Genomic DNA, 18,798 nt, shown 5'->3' with positions numbered 1-18,798 from the left:
GTCTCATTGAAAATGAACTATAGGCGCGTTTTATCGCTCCCCGTTTGCAAGGCCCTCAAGTCATTTTACAGTGTAAAAGGCTTGCCAAAATACTTTTTAGACTAACACTAAAAACATTCCAGGCGACTAAAAATGAAAACTATTCAAGAGACTACGACTAAAACAAACTAAATGTTCTGTCCAAATCAACACTGTGACCACCAGGTGCTCCAGCACGTCAGCGGCATGCAGCGCTTCGTCAACGCCTGGTCGGCGGCCGTGGCCCGCCAGGACGAGGAGGAGGAGGAGGACGAGGAAGACGAGGAGGAGGAGGAATGCGACTCGGACTCTGCGCTGGACTCGGCCTCGCCGTGTCCGTCCTCGCCGCTGCAGAACAGGCTGGAGGAGGAGACGGAGGAGAACGGCTGCAGCGACGACCAGGACAGCACGGGGAACCCGCTGGGCGACGAGGAGGCCCACGACGCCGGCATGAGGGAGAGGAGAGACTCCGGGGTGGGAGCGTCTCTCACCCGCACCAACAGGTCAGTAGGAGGGAATGTATTTAGATCTAGAGGAGAGACTCTGACCCGCACCAACAGGTCAGTAGGAGGGAATGTAGTGCCGTGATCCTAGTCTACTAGAGGGTATGTGCATGCATAAGATCTACTAGAGGGTCTGTGCATGCATAAGATCTACTAGAGGGTATGTGCATGCATAAGATCTACTAGAGGGTATGTACATGCATAAGATCTACTAGAGGGTCTGTGCATGCATAAGATCTACTAGAGGGTCTGTGCATGCATAAGATCTACTAGAGGGTCTGTGCATGCATAAGATCTACTAGAGGGTCTGTGCATGCATAAGATCTACTAGAGGGTCTGTGCATGCATAAGATCTAATAGAGGGTCTGTGCATGCATAACATCTACTAGAGGGTATGTGCATGCATAAGGCAAATTGAGTGGAAAATCAAGTGGCAAAGTTTAATGATCGTATAGGACAAGTGCCAAATGGTCCAGTGTTCCCTAACAACTACCTGAAGCTTCTTCTAGTCTCTCAGGCTCTGCCAGGCTGTACATCAGAGCCTGAATGGCCCGGGGGGGACAAAGGGCCAGGGAGGGAAAAGGAAGACAAATCAGAGTGCAATAGAGAGAGTGAAAGAAATACCAGAGAGAGAATAAGTCTTCCGTTCAAAGTCCTAAAGACACTGAGCGATAAACAGGGGGGACACGTTGAGACCACGTTGAGACCACTATCCTTACATAATCTTTCTGTGCACTCTGGAATGCTCCCTGGTCTCTATGGAGACTGTTGCCATTCTCTCAGGAATCCCACAGACGGGATTTCCATTGGAGAGGGAGGGAATTACGGGGAATTCAACTGCCCATTGGCAAGCTGTTTGTTGAGTGATACGTGCATACATAAATCCCTCTAATCCCAAAATATGATCACTGAGCACTCGGGAAGAGGGGGATGCCTCAGGTGTCCAAGCGAAGGAAATTAGTACAAAGTAATAAAGTGCTTAAATTGCTCCTGACAGGCAGGGCGGGCATGCCAACCAGGGGGCCTTTTGTCTGGGACCGTGTACACAGATATATGGCCGTGCGTAGAGTAGATCATGGCTGACGTAGGGAACGGAACAAGGGCATTTTTCTAGGGGCGCTCTCTAGCCCCTCCTGTATTCAGCTATAGTGTATATTTTTGTCCTAACACAAAGTGACAATGAATGGAGGGGAGGATTTGCGTCATGTGTCTGAGCAATATATATATATATATTTTGCCAAATATAGGCTATATATTGGGGCTCCTCGACATGAGATAGTTTGAGAACCACTGACATAGAAAGTATTTTCTTTTTAAGGTGTCAATGGGTCTCTTATGGTCCTGGCCTCTAGAGGCCTCAGGTTAATGTTGTCTTATGGTCCTTGGCCTCTAGAGGCCTCAGGTTAATGTTGCTCTCTTATGGTCCTGGCCTCTAGAGGCCTCAGGTTAATGTTGTCTTATGGTCCTGGCCCTCTACAGGCCTCAGGTTAATGTTGCTCTCTTATGATCCTTGGCCTCTACAGGCCTCAGGTCAATGTTGCTCTCTTATGGTCCTGGCCTCTACAGGCCTCAGGTTAATGTTGCTCTCTTATGGTCCTGGCCCTCTACAGGCCTCAGGTTAATGTTGTCTTATGGTCCTGGCCCTCTACAGGCCTCAGGTTAATGTTGTCTTATGGTCCTGGCCCTCTACAGGCCTCAGGTTAATGTTGTCTTATGGTCCTGGCCCTCTACAGGCCTCAGGTTAATGTTGTCTTATGGTCCTGGCCCTCTACAGGCCTCAGGTTAATGTTGTCTTATGGTCCTGGCCCTCTACAGGCCTCAGGTTAATGTTGTCTTATGGTCCTGGCCCTCTACAGGCCTCAGGTTAATGTTGCTCTCTTATGATCCTTGGCCTCTACAGGCCTCAGGTTAATGTTGTCTTATGGTCCTGGCCCTCTACAGGCCTCAGGTTAATGTTGCTCTCTTATGGTCCTTGGCCTCTAGAGGCCTCAGGTTAATGTTGTCTTATGGTCCTGGCCCTCTACAGGCCTCAGGTTAATGTTGTCTTATGGTCCTGGCCCTCTACAGGCCTCAGGTTAATGTTGTCTTATGGTCCTGGGCCCTACAGGCCTCAGGTTAATGTTGCTCTCTTATGGTCCTGGGCCCTACAGGCCTCAGAAGCTCCGCTGGCCCAGCTTCCAGAGCTCCCATCGGCCCAGCGTGGCCTCGGCCCAGCTCCAGATCGGCTGCCAGTCGGTGCTCCAGATGAACCTGCTCCAGAAGCTGTCCTTACTGCAGCTCACTGCCCTGCTCGAGAAGCACACGCCCACCAACAAACATGGCTTCAGCTGGTGAGTAGACCTGGTTGAAGCACACTCTACCACTAACAAACATGGCTTCAGCTGGTGAGTAGACCTGGTTGAAGCACACTCTACCACTAACAAACATGGCTTCAGCTGGTGAGTAGACCTGGTTGAAGCACACTGTACCACTAACAAACATGGCTTCAGCTGGTGAGTAGACCTGGTTGAAGCACACTCTACCACTAACAAACATGGCTTCAGCTGGTGAGTAGACCTGGTTGAAGCACACTCTACCACTAACAAACATGGCTTCATGACTTTTCGAGTTATCTATTACACCGCTGACGTGGAGAGAGCAGGCGTGTAGAATTTGTACTGTAAACAGGAAGAAACATTGTATAATGTATTTTAGTATTCCAGTCCGTTAATTATTGACACCTGTGTGGCAAGAGTATGTCATTGTAGCTATGAGTGAATGAGAACAATGGAATCCTTTCTTAATTCTTGGCCACCATGAAGACTTTGCAAGTTTATCCTTGTATCATCACACAATGCAGTGTCAATCATGTGTATATATACGCCAGTGGTTTTCAACCAGTGGTCCGGGGACCAGCAGTGGCCCTTGAGGCGGATGTTCCAGGTGGTCCCCATGCAGCTAAATGATGTGAATAGGTAACCAAATAGACCTTTATAAATCATTAATTAACTCTTGAGAGTGTAAAATGAAACCAAATGGACCTGTATGGGTCCATTTAGTTTCATTTTACGCTCTCAAGAGTTACATTATTGTTAAACGTATAGTCTACACAATTAGAGGATGTGAAGAAAAGTGGGAAAAGTTGGGTCTGCAAGGCTAACATGTCATCAAATGGTGGTTCCGTGGCTCAAATTCCCAAGAAATAATGGACCTTGACAAGAAAAAGGTTGAAAACCACTGGTATATGTTCATGAGATGACAGACACGCCAGTGTTGTTTTTGGCAGCAAATTTTGATTTGTGTTTTAGTCATAGTCATTGAATAGTGTTCATTTATGTTTTGTCACATTTTAGTCACCTAAGATTTTAGACAAAAATGTATTTTGGGGGGCCTTGATGCCGTCGTAGTGTTTTTACACTTGCTGAAAATAGCCAATCTACAAGCTCACAACGCGGCGCAGCGTGACGCATTGTGAGCTTGTATAGATCGGCTATTTTCAGCATGCAACTAATTGTAAAATGACTTATACTGGATCTATTGTCCACTAGTCCCTTCCTAACATTTTGGTCTAGTTTTTATCTGCTGACGAAATTGTCAATATATTTGGTCTCAGTTTTAGTCATCATAGTTTAGTTTTCATTTAGTTTCCATTTAGTTTTCGTTAGTAAAAAAAAAGGTAGTCGACGAACATTTTTCGTCTCAGTTATAGTCGACTAAATCAACCCACTCCGTACGGCTCCCGTCTTCTCCGTCCATCTGCAGGTCATTGTGTAGTGTTTAGTCCACCTCGCTGACGGCTGCCTGGAGGAGTTGGGTTTCAAACATTCTTTTCCCAGGCCAGTAATTGCTGCATGGGAAAGAGGAGGGTGTACATTGTCTTTTCTCCCCAACAGGGCAATCAGAGCCAACGTTCACAGTTTCACACACACAGTGTTAGAACAAGAGCTGAGCGGTTGGAAAGATCTCCCCTCAACAATTATCCTTTCCTCAAGCACCATTTATCCCCTCCATGTATTCCTCTTGAATACAGGCCTCATGCTATTATTGCCCCGGCCTCTTGAGCGTCTGCCCAATGTCACTCGACATGCCCCTAATTCCTCTCCGTGGTGTTAGGACCCGCGTGTTACAAACCGCATTGTCCGCAGTCTCCTGTTCCGCATTCCTCGGTTCTCGTCTAGTCTCTTATTCCCTTCCTGTTTTCTTTTTTTTTACGAACTGAAAATTGCGGAGTCAGGAAAGGAATTCAGCATTTCCCTTTAAAGTAAATGTGTACTTAGTTCAAGCTCACAACGCATCATGATATAACTTGTGTAGTTTGTACTAGATCAGCTATTTTCTTTCCATTTATAAATGAAGCTTAAGCATGTATACATTTTTTCCTCCTTACCAGGCCTCGGGCTGGAAAAGGAGTTATGACTTTGTCTTATGATTATGACAGCTCTCTGAAAGACAGAGGCCACTTGTTTACCAGCGCTGGAGGCCTGCACATGTTCAAAGATCCCAGTCTGAGATTTAGTAACGTTCCTCCGTCCTTTTCATTCCATTTGTTCCATAGCGATCCATTGTTTCTCTCCTAAACACACCTAGAATCCAGGTGTGCTAATTTGACTCTGAGTGTAAAAATGGAGTCGTAAGGGCCTATCCAACAGTTAAATTAACATTCCGGACCCCCCCCTCCCTCCTTCCTATTGTCGTCTCCCCCTCTGTTCATCCACCCCTCTCGTAAACTTGGAGTCAAACTTCTGCTGCCCAGGAAGTGTCTTTATTCATTCATCATTATGAATTGTACATGTTGCTGTCGTGAGACTCAACTCAATCCGTCCACTCAGTCACGTTTACACATGAGGTCGATTCTACAAATGTCTTCTAAATCCTGACAGTTTTCAGAAAAACTGCGATTTCTATGTTAGTGGTGCTCAAACTATTTCATGTCAATGTATTTGACCGCCAACGTCCATCTGAAAATATGTTGTTCCAGGGACCCCCCCCCAGAAGCAATGATTTGAGTTAAAAACGTTCGCTCTGAAAGAATATATATTCAAACATTTGCGCAACATTTTCTTGATTTTTCAGAAATAGCAGATCTACAAGCTCTGAGATTGTAGATCTGCAATTTTTCAATAGCTAAAGTATAACATCCCTAAAGTATAACTGTATCGTTTGTGTTTGTTTGGGTTTGAACTAGGAGAGAGAGTAATTAGGGCCACCTGTTGGTATCTGCCGATATCTGCCGTTATTGGTCAATATCGGTAACGGCAAATGAAGCAGACTTTAACCGATGGCATTTTGCCGATATTTATCTGTTGTTGCTACGCATCAATATTGTTATGTTGGTCTGTTTATCTGTAGTCTACCATGCTGCAGATTCTGAACAGTTATTTCTTATAATGACAAGTTATTTGTTTCCCTAGCACAAATATTTGAAACATCGGTATCGGCCATGAATTTCCATTATCGGCGGTAGCCTAAAAATAAGGAAACAGAAATGGAAGCTGTACTTTGGAGTATTTTCATAACGTTATGTGTCAGATGTATGCCGCCCGCTACGAAGGGTTTCTCTGGCTTTATAACAATCCTTTTACTTTAGCATCTGACATCCTTTTTCCAGTGAGCGCAGCCACAGTGAGTTGCATAACAACACAGCAGCGTTCTTTCTCATGAATACAGTGAGGCAGGGCAGTCCTGTTGACTGGCTGAGGCATGTGTGTTCCTGTATGAGGAGGAGGACGCGTCGGCTTGGAAAATGTTTAATTATGTACCGAATGCTGTGTGTGAAAAACATTACTTAATGTTCAGTACAGCACTTAATAATCTGTGTGTGTGTGTGTGTGTGTGTGTGTGTGTGTGTGTGTGTCTTGCAGGGCTGTGCCAAAGTTTATGAAGCGGATCAAGGTGCGAGACTACAAAGACAGGAATGTGTTCGGTGTGCCACTGCAAGTCAACGTCCAGCGGACGGGTCAGCCCCTCCCCCAGGGCATCCAGCAGGCCATGAGATACCTACGCAATCAGTGTTTAGACCAGGTGAGAGCAACCAGTGTTTAGACCAGGTGAGAGCAATCAGTGTTTAGACCAGGTGATATCAATCAGTGTTTAGACCAGGTGATATCAATCAGTGTTTAGACCAGGTGATATCAATCAGTGTTTAGACCAGGTGATATCAATCAGTGTTTAGACCAGGTGAGAGCAATCAGTGTTTAGACCAGGTGATATCAATCAGTGTTTAGACCAGGTGATATCAATCAGTGTTTAGACCAGATGATGTCAATCAGTGTTTAGACCAGGTGATATCAATCAGTGTTTAGACCAGGTGATATCAATCAGTGTTTAGACCAGGTGATATCAATCAGTGTTTAGACCAGGTGATATCAATCGGTGTTTAGACCAGGTGATATCAATCAGTGTTTAGACCAGATGATGTCAATCAGTGTTTAGACCAGGTGATATCAATCAGTGTTTAGACCAGATGATGTCAATCAGTGTTTAGACCAGGTGATATCAATCAGTGTTTAGACCAGGTGATATCAATCGGTGTTTAGACCAGGTGATATCAATCAGTGTTTAGACCAGGTGATATCAATCAGTGTTTAGACCAGATGATGTCAATCAGTGTTTAGACCAGGTGATATCAATCAGTGTTTAGACCAGATGATGTCAATCAGTGTTTAGACCAGGTGATATCAATCAGTGTTTAGACCAGATGATGTCAATCAGTGTTTAGACCAGGTGATATCAATCAGTGTTTAGACCAGGTGAGAGCAATCAGTGTTTAGACCAGGTGAGATGCAATACAAAATAGATCTATTTGGTGTTTTGTTTGGGGGGGTGGGGGCTCCATTCGTCTTTTCTGCTATCTTGCATATTTAAAAACACAGAAATACAAATTGTAACGTTTCAACATTCAATGCAAAATAATTCGCAATTATTTGGTGAGGATTAATGGTCAACTTATATATGTGTAATGGTGACAGACCTATAGCCTCCATGCTACACATGCTGGGAAATGTTCTTTGCTTATGTAAGATCTGTATTTTAAGACATTCACATTCTGTTTTTTATCATGCTCTGTTGCATAACAAGAGTGCCGTGAGACAGAGAAAGGCGCCATCGTCACCCGTAGCACTGTGTGTGTGTGTGTGTGTGTGTGTGTGTGTGTGTGCGTGTGCGTGTGTGCGTGTACACACGATCATGTCCCTCTATCTCTTCCATTCTCTTGCCCTCTGGCACACATAATGTGTGTTCGGCCACGGACACTCAATTTAGTGTGTTGACTGAGGGCACACATGCTGTGTAAGTCAGAGGTCTCTCTCTCTCTTTCTCTCTCTCTCACTCACTCTCACACAAGCGCGCACACACACATGCGCGCCGCACACACACACACACACATACACGCAAGAGCAGGCCTGTGGAGTCAGAATTTCCAGCTGTTTAGTCACCTGTGTCAGTCTGTTTAATACAAAGAGACAGTTCCAAGGGTGTGTGTGTGTGTGTGTGTGTGTGTGTGTGTGTGTGTGTGTGTGTGTGTGTGTGTGTGTGTGTGTGTGTGTGTGTGTGTGTGTGTGTGTGTGTGTGTGTGTGTGTGTGTGTGTGTGTGTGTGTGCGTGTGTGTGTGCGTGTGCGTGTGCTTGTGCTTGCTCTTGCGTGTGCACTTGCCTGCCTGTGTGCGTAATGTGTGTGCATATACATAGAAATTAAGATAGAACTAATTTAATAGAATGAACCTACCGAACCTCAAAAGAGAGAGAGAGAGAGAAATGGGCATAAATAGCTATTAACGTACGTCAGAATATTCAAGAGAAAGAGAGGGAAGGCTCTCTCTCTCTCTCTCTCTCTCTCTCTCTCCACAGCTGGACAAGGAGCCTCTGTTAAGAAGTGGTGAAAGCTCATGGAAACTATTCTGTCTGGTCAAGCCAAAGGCCCTTACTCTCTCTCTCTCTCTCTCTCCTCCTTAACGCCTGGTGTGAACACTGCCATTTTGTAACGGGCCATAAAAGGCTCCACTGACACAGTCCTCCACACCAGGCAGCAGAGAGAGACAGACGTTCTGCTGGGTGTCGTGGGATCGCGCCGTACTAAATACCGTCTGTGTTGTTGTGATGTAACTCTATTGACTTAAAAGCTCTGGGATTTATAAGGGGTGGATAAGTCCAGAACAACATTCCTCTACAACCAAGTGAAAGCCCCACAGCTTTATAGAAAAGATGAGCTTCCGCTTGTGTTGCGCGCACACACACACACACACACATATGTGCGTGTCTGTGCGTACGTGTACTTTGAGTATAGAATCCAATCCAAACTTTAGCTATTGAAAAATAGCAGATCTACAAGCTCATAGCGCGGCACCAAGTGCCACGCTACGAGCTTGTAGGTCTGCTAATTATTTTTAAATCGTGAAAATAACTGAAAGTCTTTGCATTTATATTCTTTCACAGCAAATGTTTTTAACCCACATCTATGCTTCTGGGGTGGGGGTGGGGTCCCTGGAACAACATATTTTGAGATTGGTGTCCGAGGTCAATTACATATAATATTAAATAGTTTGAGAACCACTGACATAGAAACATAGGGTTTTTCAGATTTTTTTTTTGAAGACATTTGTAGAATCAGTTTTCAGGTCTAAATGGGTTTAAGATATTCCTGGAAGATTAAATCGATTATGGTGGTTCTTCGTGATAATGAGGGTTGAGGGAGTTTTAGCCTCGAGGCTGAGTCCAAGTTTCCGTGCCTATATGTGTGCATGATGTAATGGTCGCCCTCCCTCTCTCCCTCCGTCCAGGTGGGTCTCTTCAGGAAGTCGGGGGTGAAGTCTCGCATTCAGGCCCTCCGCCAGATGAACGAGGCGTGCGGCGCCGACGGAGGCGGAGTCAACTACGAGGGCCAATCGGCTTACGACGTGGCGGACATGCTGAAGCAGTACTTCAGGGACCTGCCGGAGCCCCTCCTCACCAGCAAACTGTCTGAGACTTTCCTTCAGATCTACCAATGTAAGGAGACGGGGACACACACGCACACACACACACACACACACCTTTAAGTACTTGTCTATGTATAAACACAAAATGTTGTATATACTCCCATTCAGTCGTGAATCCATTGCTTTACCTCACACACACACACACACACACACACACACACACACACACACACACACACACTCAACAACACACCAAAGATGTTTGGATCAGATACGGTTTAAGGAAGAGTGGAGGAACACACACATTGGGCATTGTGTTGGAGCTGTAGATGCTGGCCTGCGGGGCTGCGGGGCGTAATGAGTGATTGTGAAACCGGGAGAGGAAAACAAACAAGATGAGAGCAGGAAATACCTGTGGAATGAATGCGGTATATCTTATAGACGGCACCGTAAATCCAGACGATTCCTGTATATATTATATATATATTAGCTCATAGTCCTTTTTTTATATATTACTTGAGATGGCAGAATCTATAATCATAGACACCAGTGTTTATTTCCTCGACTGAAACTATGACTTTTGTTTCACTGACAAACTAAGTGAAAACTAAGCTATGATGACTAAAACTGAGACTACATATATTGGCAATTTTGTCAACAAATAAAAACTAGACTAAAATTTTAGGAAGGGACCAGTTTAAGTAATTTTACACTTGGTTGCATGCTGAAAATAGCTGATCTACAATCTCACAACGCGTCACACTGCGACGCGTTGTGAGCTTGTAGATCGACTATTTAGTGTAAAATCAGTGTAAAATCAACTGTAGATTTACTCGAATTAAAATCTTGTGATATTTAGTCGACTAAAACAGGACTATCACTAAATTATTCCAGGTGACTCAAATGTGACTAAAACTAAATGAAAACTATTGGAAAGACTGTGTGAGGCTAAAATGAAAATGTGCTCTGAAAATCAACACTGCTACTACACACACTCGCAGTGAGTGTCACGCACACACACGACATGGAAAGAAAGGGTATAGCTGGCCGCATGTAGCACAAGCACGTACACACACACACACACACCGACAGACACGTACACACACACCGGCACGTATGCACTTACATAACAGCCACTTCACTTCCCATGATGCACCACACCCCATCATAGTTTATGGCTGGGCATTATTACAGCTTCAGGGCAGGGAACGACCACACTCTTTACTCACTTTAAGCGATGGACTCACTGGATAAAGATGCTATGAGAGTCGAGACATGATCTGACAGCCACTCATCCCCCAGGTGCAAGCTTTCCTACGGCATTCACAGGTTTTAGGTTTTTCAGAAAACTGTCAGGATTTCGACTAAATCGACTAAATCAACTGTAGATTTAGCCGACTAAAATCGTATGACATTTAGTCGACAAAAAAAACAAAAACATTCCAGGTGACTAAAATATGACTAAAAACTAAATGAAGTTCCAAAGACTATGACTAGACAAAAAATAGAATTGTGCTGTCAAAGACAAACAACACTGGTGGGGGTATCCTAGAGATATTTACAAGCTTGCCCCCTCCCCTCCCTTCTTCCTTCCTCCGCCTCCATGTATGCGCAGACATGCCCAAGGAGCTGCGTCTGCAGGCTGCGCGCGCAGCCGTGCTGCTGCTGCCCGACGAGAGCCGTGAGGCGCTGCGCACGCTGCTCTGCCTGCTCAGCGACGTGACGGCCAGCGTGGCCGACAACCAGATGACGCCCACCAACCTGGCCGTGTGCCTGGCCCCCTCCCTCTTCCACCTCAACACGCTGCGCCGCAAGGAGAGCTCCTCACCCAGGTGTGTGTGTGTGTGTGTGTGTGTGTGTGTGTGTGTGTGTGTGTGTGTGTGTGTGTGTGTGTGTGTGTGTGCGTGTGCGTGTGTGTGTGTGTGCGTGTAAGTGTGTGTCAGTGTTGGTTTGGTCGACTAATACTAAGACAAAATAATGTTCGTCAACTACCCTTTTTTCACTGACGAAAACTACATGAAAACTAAAGCTATATATATTGACAATTTCGTTGTCGGAATAAAACCTAGGCTAAAAATGTGGACAAAAGATCCAGTGTAAGTAATTTCACACTTGGTTGCATGCTGAAAATAGCAAGCTGTGAGCTTGTAGATCGGCTATCTTCAGCAAGTGTAAAATCGGTTTAGGTTTAGGCATTTAGAAGTTAGGTTTAGGGGTTGGGGGGTTAGATGTGCACTGGAAAGAGTCAATCTACAATATTGCTGTGCTAAAATAACGATGTCCTCACAAGAATAGTAATAAAAGCGCGGTGGGCATGTGTGCGCCATTCTTTTCGGTTCACCTTAATCAACCCAGTTCTTTTATTGTGTCTATCAACACGAGCATTGTGGTCGCAGTGGCAACGGCTTTGCATAAACACACAATGTGCCACACGTTCTCAAAACAGGAAAAAGGTCACATTAGAGATAATAATATTTAAAAAAGAGAGAGAGAGAGAGAGAGCAGGATGCTGTAGGTAGAGAGACGAGGGAGTGATCAGGACAAAGTTTAAGAGAAGTAGGAGTTGAGGGGAAGCAGAGAGGTTACGTCAACACTGTCAAAAATGAACATTTCTACCTGATTAAGAAATCTACATTATATTATTCTACATTAGGTAATATAATAGTTAAGTTCCTTTTAACCACCTGAGTGCTACTTTATAGCACTTCGTTGTGATATGAATAAATATGTAATATAATTTTAAAACAAACAAATTACATACATAAAAAAAAAAAAGTGTATGAATGGACCCTCACGGTCCGTTTGGTTCCATTTGTACACTCTCAGAGTTACAGACCCATAAGTGTCCATTTGGTTCCTATAAATATCATTTAGCTGGAGACCCCTGGAACTCTCTCAAGGACCCCTGGGGGGTGCCCGGACCCCACTTTGGGAACCACTGCTCTACCTACCTATGTATCTGCTGCCCTACTGATCCTATGTCCTTCCTCTATACCACCTATCTGGATGATGGATGGTGTTTTCTTTTTAGCTAACATTTCGGTGTGTCTCGCCTTGTCTTCCCCCCGTGTTCTGTTCCTTCCGGGTCAAAGGGTGATGAACAGGAAGCAGACGCTGGGAAAGCCCGACCAGCGGGACCTGAACGAGAACCTGGCGGCCACCCACGGCCTGACGCACATGATCCAGGAGTGCAGGAAACTCTTCAAGGTCAGTACACACAGTCTACTCAGTCTACTCAGTCTACACACACCAACGCTGGGCCTGGGGGGGGGGGGCTTCTGAATAAGGCTGTACCTCACCTTTACATATGTGACCAGATTTGACTGAGAGCCTGCCATCACGCAAATTCCAGCTTTTCACCAGAGGAGAAAAACTTTTTTTTTCTTCCCCAAAATGAGTTAATAGCACAGGCAGACTCTTCACATACTAGAGCATGTCTGAAATAAGTGTCGGGGCTGAAATCGACATGTAAATAAGAAATAAATGAAATAAATGTGGCGCAAATCTTTGAATATATCTTTCAGAGCCAAAGTTTTTAACTCAAATCTTTGCTTCTGGGGGAGGTCCCTGGAACAACATATTTTCATATGGGGGTCCGTGGCCAAATACAGATAATTTCTGGGGTCCTTGACATGAAATATTGATCACCACTGATATAAGAAACATAGGTATGTCAGAAAACTGTCGACGTGGGGCCTAAATGGGCTAGACGAAGGACGTCCCGTCCAGGGCTATCTTCTGTTCCCTCTCAGACGTCACTGTGTTTGTCCTGTAAACACACTTCTAGTCTCGTTCCTCTGGTTACGACACGTTGGGTTCACACTCAACCCTCGTCACTTTGAGCTAAAGGAATGTTATGGTTACATAAGGTAAATCTGCTTACTATGATTATCGTTCCCTGTACACACACACCCCAGTTGAACGCCTTGGTACTTGACCTGGCTCTGCTCTCCTTTGCCGGTCCCATGGTGTTCCCACCACACCACCACCATGCACCCGGTCCCATGGTGGGATAGGGGGCACATTCCCACCACACCACCACCATGCACCCGGTCCCATGGTGGGATAGGGGGCACATTCCCACCACACCACCACCATGCACCCGGTCCCATGGTGGGATAGGGGGCACATTCCCACCACACCACCACCATGCACCCGGTCCCATGGTGGGATAGGGGGCACATTCCCACCACACCACCACCATGCACCCGGTCCCATGGTGGGATAGGGGGCACATTCCCACCACACCACCATGCACCCGGTCCCATGGTGGGATAGGGGGCACATTCCCACCACACCACCACCATGCACCCGGTCCCATGGTGGGATAGGGGGCACATTCCCACCACACCACCACCATGCACCCGGTCCCATGGTGGGATAGGGCAGACATTCCCACCACACCACCACCATGCACCCGGTCCCATGGTGCGAAGGGCACACATTCCCAAATTTCCCACCACCACCTCAGCTTATTAGAGTCACAACAAAGCTTCAGAAAATGCATGTTCTGTTTAGAAACTGAGGCCGAACTGTTTTCTGAAAAGCCCTATGTTTCTATGTCAGTGGTGCTCAACTTTTATGTCGAGGACCCCCATAATTATCTGTAATTGGCCACCGACCCCCTCCCCCGCAACAAATATGTTGTTTCAGGGAGGGAACTCCCAAGAAACAAAGATTTTATGAAAAAATATATTCAAAGATTTGCGCCACATTTTCATGATTTTTCAAAAAATAGCAGATATTCAAGCTCGTAGCGTGGCACTCAATGCCGAGCTACGAGCTTGTAGATCTGCTATTGTTCAATAGCTAAAGTATAACATAATGCTTAACCCATTCTGACCGGGCACCAATTTTGGTGTTAGCATCATGTTATGCTTTAGCTATTGAAAAATAGCAGATCTACAAGCTCATAGCGCGCCACCGAGTGGCGCGCTACGAGCTTGTAGGTCTGCTATTTTTGAAGAATCGAAGAACGACTGACATTTTTAGAATCTGATCTCAGGTCAGAATGGGTTAATCAGACCAGTGTGTGTCCAGTGGAAACCTCGTATGAATCTGATCTCAGGTCAGAATGGGTTAAAAACACCAAAAAGGGTTGCGTTCTGAAGGGGTTTACAGAGAGCAAAGGTAAATGAAAATAGACCTTTTTACAATAAAGATATCAGCACCATGCATTTGGCTCTGAATTGGCTCTGTATAAGCAAACAGCACAAGCTGGTCAAACCTTTTGTAATATGGTAGTACCACAAGCAGGATCAAGCTGAATTAAATTACATTAGCTGATAACTTTGTTCTTGTAATTTGATTTCTATTTGCCTGATGATGGGCGAAAATGGAAGGCAAGCTTTTATGTTCCTTCTGGTGGAATCACGCACGCTGATAGCCTGTCTCTGTTACGCCTGCTATCGCACAATAATGCTACACAAACTCAATTAATGCTGACAGAGCGATACAGAGAGAGAGAGAGAGAGAGAGAGAGAGAGAGAGAGAGAGAGAGAGAGAGAGAGAAAGAGAGAGAGAAAGATATCAAGAAGGGGAGAGAGAGAGAGAGAGAGAGAGCATAGGGTTAATGATAACAAAAGGGGGAAGAAAACAGGATGTGTTGTGCTTCCCTTTTCGCCAGCCCATTATGCCGTCTTGAGTTTTTAAATAAAATTAATGTTCCATTTCCCGTTAGGCTTAATACCTTATTAATCTAATCAGGATGGAGGTGGCCTCTGAAAGGAACAGAACCATTGGATATCACATCATCATAATCATCATCATGTTGCAGCTGGGATCATTTTGGCTTGTAGCTGTTGTCCACGCATCTTTTGAGCGGCGCCTATAGCCGCTCCAATACACAGATATATGTGTGTGTGTGTGTGTGTGTGTGTGTGTGTGTGTGTGTGTGTGTGTGTGTGTGTGTGTGTGTGTGTGTGTGTGTGTGTGTGTGTCTCCGCGTATATAATACGCGGGGACAACAATAATGTACATAATGGGCCTTGGTATCAGTGTTGTTTTCGTCGAGTAAAACTAAGACGAAAAATGCTCGTCGACTACCTTTTTTCACTGACAAAAACTAAATGGAAACTAAATGAAAACTAGGCTATGATGACTAAAACTAAGACTATATGTATTGACAATTTCGTCAACAGCTAAAAACTAGACTAAACTAAACTAGACAAAAATTGTATCCAATTAATTGCATGCTGAAAATAGACGATCCACGATCCACAACGCGTCGCAGCGTAGATCGGCTATTTTCAGCAAGTGAAAAAAAACATCATTATGACGGCATCAAGGCCCGCCAAAATACATTTTGTTCGACTAAATCAACTGTAGATTTAGTCGACTAAAATCGTATGATATTTAGTTGACTAAAACTAGACTAAACACTAAAACATTCCAGGTGACTAAAACTAAATGAAAACTGTTCAATAGGACTATGACTAAAATAAAAACAACACTGCATGGTATGAAAAGTACTTTATCCCGTCCTCTGGTCCCGTTGCAGATCCCAGAGGAGATGAGCCGCTGCAGGAACTCCTACGTGGAGCAGGCGCTGCTCCCGCTGCGTCTGGAGGAGCTGGGCGGCGGCGGCGGGGAGGGGGCGGGGGGGCCGGCGGGCTACCGCCGATACCTGCGCGACAGCCTGGACGCGCTGCTCAAGGAGTCCAAGGACAAGTTCAAGGGCTACGACAGCTGCTCCACCCCCGAGCACGCAGAGCTGGCCTATAGGAAGGTGAGATATGGCGGCGCCTCGGTGTGCACACATGCACACACAGACACGCGTATGGTTCTCTCGTTATCCTCTTCTCAATGTGTTTCATATCAGCACACTGGGCTTGGCTTTTCCTTCTTTAATGATCCTAGACAGTGCCGTTCACTTCTTGTATACAGGCTGACTAAAAAGCTGAATGACTGAATCTACGGAGCTCTCCATGTCTTTGCTGATTATCCGGTGATCCCGATTGGAACATTGGCGCTTTCTAGAGAAAGGATGGCTTAATTTTAGCCCTAGATTGCCTAGAAGATCGAAGTCCTCTCTCGTTCATTTTGTCATTAGTCTGTAGAACAGTGTCACCATTTCTCTTTCTATTCCCCTCTCTCTCTCTCTCTCTCTCTCTCTCTCTCTCTCTCTCTCTCTCTCTCTCCACCTCACACACTCCGTTCCCTTGAATATCTCATGGAAAAAACAGCAGTTGGTTCATTTCCTGTGTAGAAACGCGTCCGTGTGAAACTGGCCCCTGCATGTCTCCTCATTCCCAAACCCAGCAAACTGGCCGCTGTCCCAAAATGACATCAGCTTGTCACACACACACACACACACACACACACACACACACACACACACACACACACACACACGCACGCACGCACACACACACACAGAGCACAGCCCCACCCTCCTTGGTCCCAGGCCCCCACTGACTTCCTGTGTCCAGCGTGAAGGGGCCCCTTGCAAGGATCCATGTCAAGTGTCCTTCACTTCATTTTGAGTCGCACAACAAGGCCAGCCGTCAGTCAGTGGAGTCTGTATCGTCTGCACGCTGAAAAATACACCTATTAGAAAACCTCCAGCTCTGCACTCGTAAATATACCAGGAAGTCCTGACGCCGTGTGTGACCAGCTATTTTCGCTACTTTTCCTCAATGCAACCAAATAGGAAAACAACATATTTTCAGATGTGGGTCTGTGGCCAATTACATATAGTTTGTGGGGTCCTTGACATGAAATAGTTTGAGAACCTCTGAGTCATAGAAACAACGTTTTTTTCAGAAAACACCTAACCCTCCCCTCCCCCTCCCCCCAGGTGAATGACGGCTCTCCCCTGCGGCTGTGGAAGGTGACCGTGGAGATTCCCGCGGCTCCCGAGGAGGTGCTGACGCGCGTGCTGCGCGAGCAGGCCCACTGGGACGAGGACCTGCTGGAGAGCCGGGTGGCGGAGACGCTGGACGAGAGGACGGAGGTGTACCAGTACGTCCGCAACTCCATGGCCCCACACCCCGCCAGGGACCATGTGGTGCTCAGGTAACGGGGAAACACACAAACGCTTTTCTCTCTCTCACTCTGCCCCCACACGCTCTCCCTCTCAACCTAACGTCTCCTTCTGTGTGCTTCCTCCCTCCCTTCCTCCATGCAGGACGTGGCTCACGGACCTGCCGAAGGGCGCGTGTGCGTTGGTGTGCACCTCTGTGGAGCACAGCGGCGCGCCGCTGCTGGGCGTGCGCGCCAACGTCCTCACCTCGCGATACTTCATCGAGCCCTGCGGCAGCAACAAGTCCCGCCTCACGCACATCTCCAGGACCGACCAGAGGTTAGTAGTAGTGGACCATTGAGAGGGCTGACGTTACTGCAGGTTAGCCCAATCTATGCCAAACCCGAAAAATCTCGGTTTTCTTTAATGTCTCTTAATCCAGAATTAATAGTATTTTATTTACCGTCCGTTAGTGTTTTTTTCCATCCATCCAGGAGACTTGGCAATTGAAATAACTACTAAATTGGCAGGGAAAATAACAAATATAGATAATGCTAATGAATAAATAATGCATGGATGTTATTGTTGACTTAAGATCAAATAATGAATGCTCTCTCTCTCTCTCTCTCTCTCTCTCTCTCTCTCTCTCTCTGTCCAGGGGTCGGTTCCCAGAATGGTACAACAAGCTGTATGGTCACCTGTGTGCTGCGGAGGTGGTGCGGATACGGGACTCTTTCACAGCGCCAATGGAGAAGTAAAGATGGCACAGCAAACAAGCGGTTTGATCCCCCTGTTGGCCTGTTGGGACTATACACACTTTGAACCCTGTCGTTTCATGTTTCACGTTGAGCGACGTATCATATTGTTGTGACAGACCGATGTATAATAATAACTAGAGTAAAAGGACAAAAACCCTGTATCTCGGATGCTCTGATCGTGTCACAAAGACGTGACATTGTCCTCCCCCACCCTCCCCCACAAGTGAAGATTTCCGAAAAACAATCACGAGTGCCAGCACTGGCGCAAAGTTCGTGATGTCACTTTCGTTCAACTGTCATATCCAGAGGCTATTGCTTCTGAGAAGCAAGTGGATTGTGTGTGTGTGTGTGTGTGTGTGTGTGTGTGTGTGTGTGTGTGTGTGTGTGTGTGTGTGTGTGTGTGTGTGTGTGTGTACACTGTACATGCATGCATGCGTGCGTGCACTCTACAGTATCTATGTGTCTATGTGCACATGTAAGCACATTATGTGTCAAGTGAAAAAATAAGTGGTTGATATATAAGTATGTATGTATGCACGCTGGCTTCCAGGTGTCCAGCTGCAACAGAGTGTGTACATGTATAGCATTCTGAAACTATTCACAATAGTGTTTCATGTGCATAATTATGTTTTCGTGTTAAACATAATGTAATTTTTTTCCTGTTAC

General features: G+C 45.9%; 1 protein-coding gene across 2 annotated transcripts in view; it reads left to right on the top strand.

The window, feature by feature from the left end:
• The window catches only part of dlc1 (DLC1 Rho GTPase activating protein), a 151,712-nt gene that overhangs the window by 130,500 nt on the left and 2,414 nt on the right, over positions 1-18,798 (top strand). For both annotated transcript variants that reach the window (XM_080760405.1, XM_080760404.1), the window contains exons 10-19: positions 205-521; positions 2,672-2,851; positions 6,362-6,521; positions 9,274-9,481; positions 11,027-11,243; positions 12,504-12,618; positions 15,911-16,138; positions 17,210-17,427; positions 17,540-17,713; positions 18,033-18,798. The exon at positions 18,033-18,798 is cut by the window's right edge and continues 2,414 nt beyond it. In XM_080760405.1, the coding sequence (XP_080616531.1) occupies positions 205-521; positions 2,672-2,851; positions 6,362-6,521; positions 9,274-9,481; positions 11,027-11,243; positions 12,504-12,618; positions 15,911-16,138; positions 17,210-17,427; positions 17,540-17,713; positions 18,033-18,132 (1,917 nt within the window). In that variant the 3' untranslated portion in view covers positions 18,133-18,798. The remainder of the gene's footprint in view (positions 1-204; positions 522-2,671; positions 2,852-6,361; positions 6,522-9,273; positions 9,482-11,026; positions 11,244-12,503; positions 12,619-15,910; positions 16,139-17,209; positions 17,428-17,539; positions 17,714-18,032) is intronic.

This window comes from Protomyctophum bolini, assembly GCF_963924005.1.
Source record: "Protomyctophum bolini genome assembly, chromosome: 3".
NCBI classification, from domain to species: domain Eukaryota; kingdom Metazoa; phylum Chordata; class Actinopteri; order Myctophiformes; family Myctophidae; genus Protomyctophum; species Protomyctophum bolini.
Note: the sequence above shows the minus strand (reverse complement) of the source record. Positions and strands in the feature narration are given on the sequence as shown.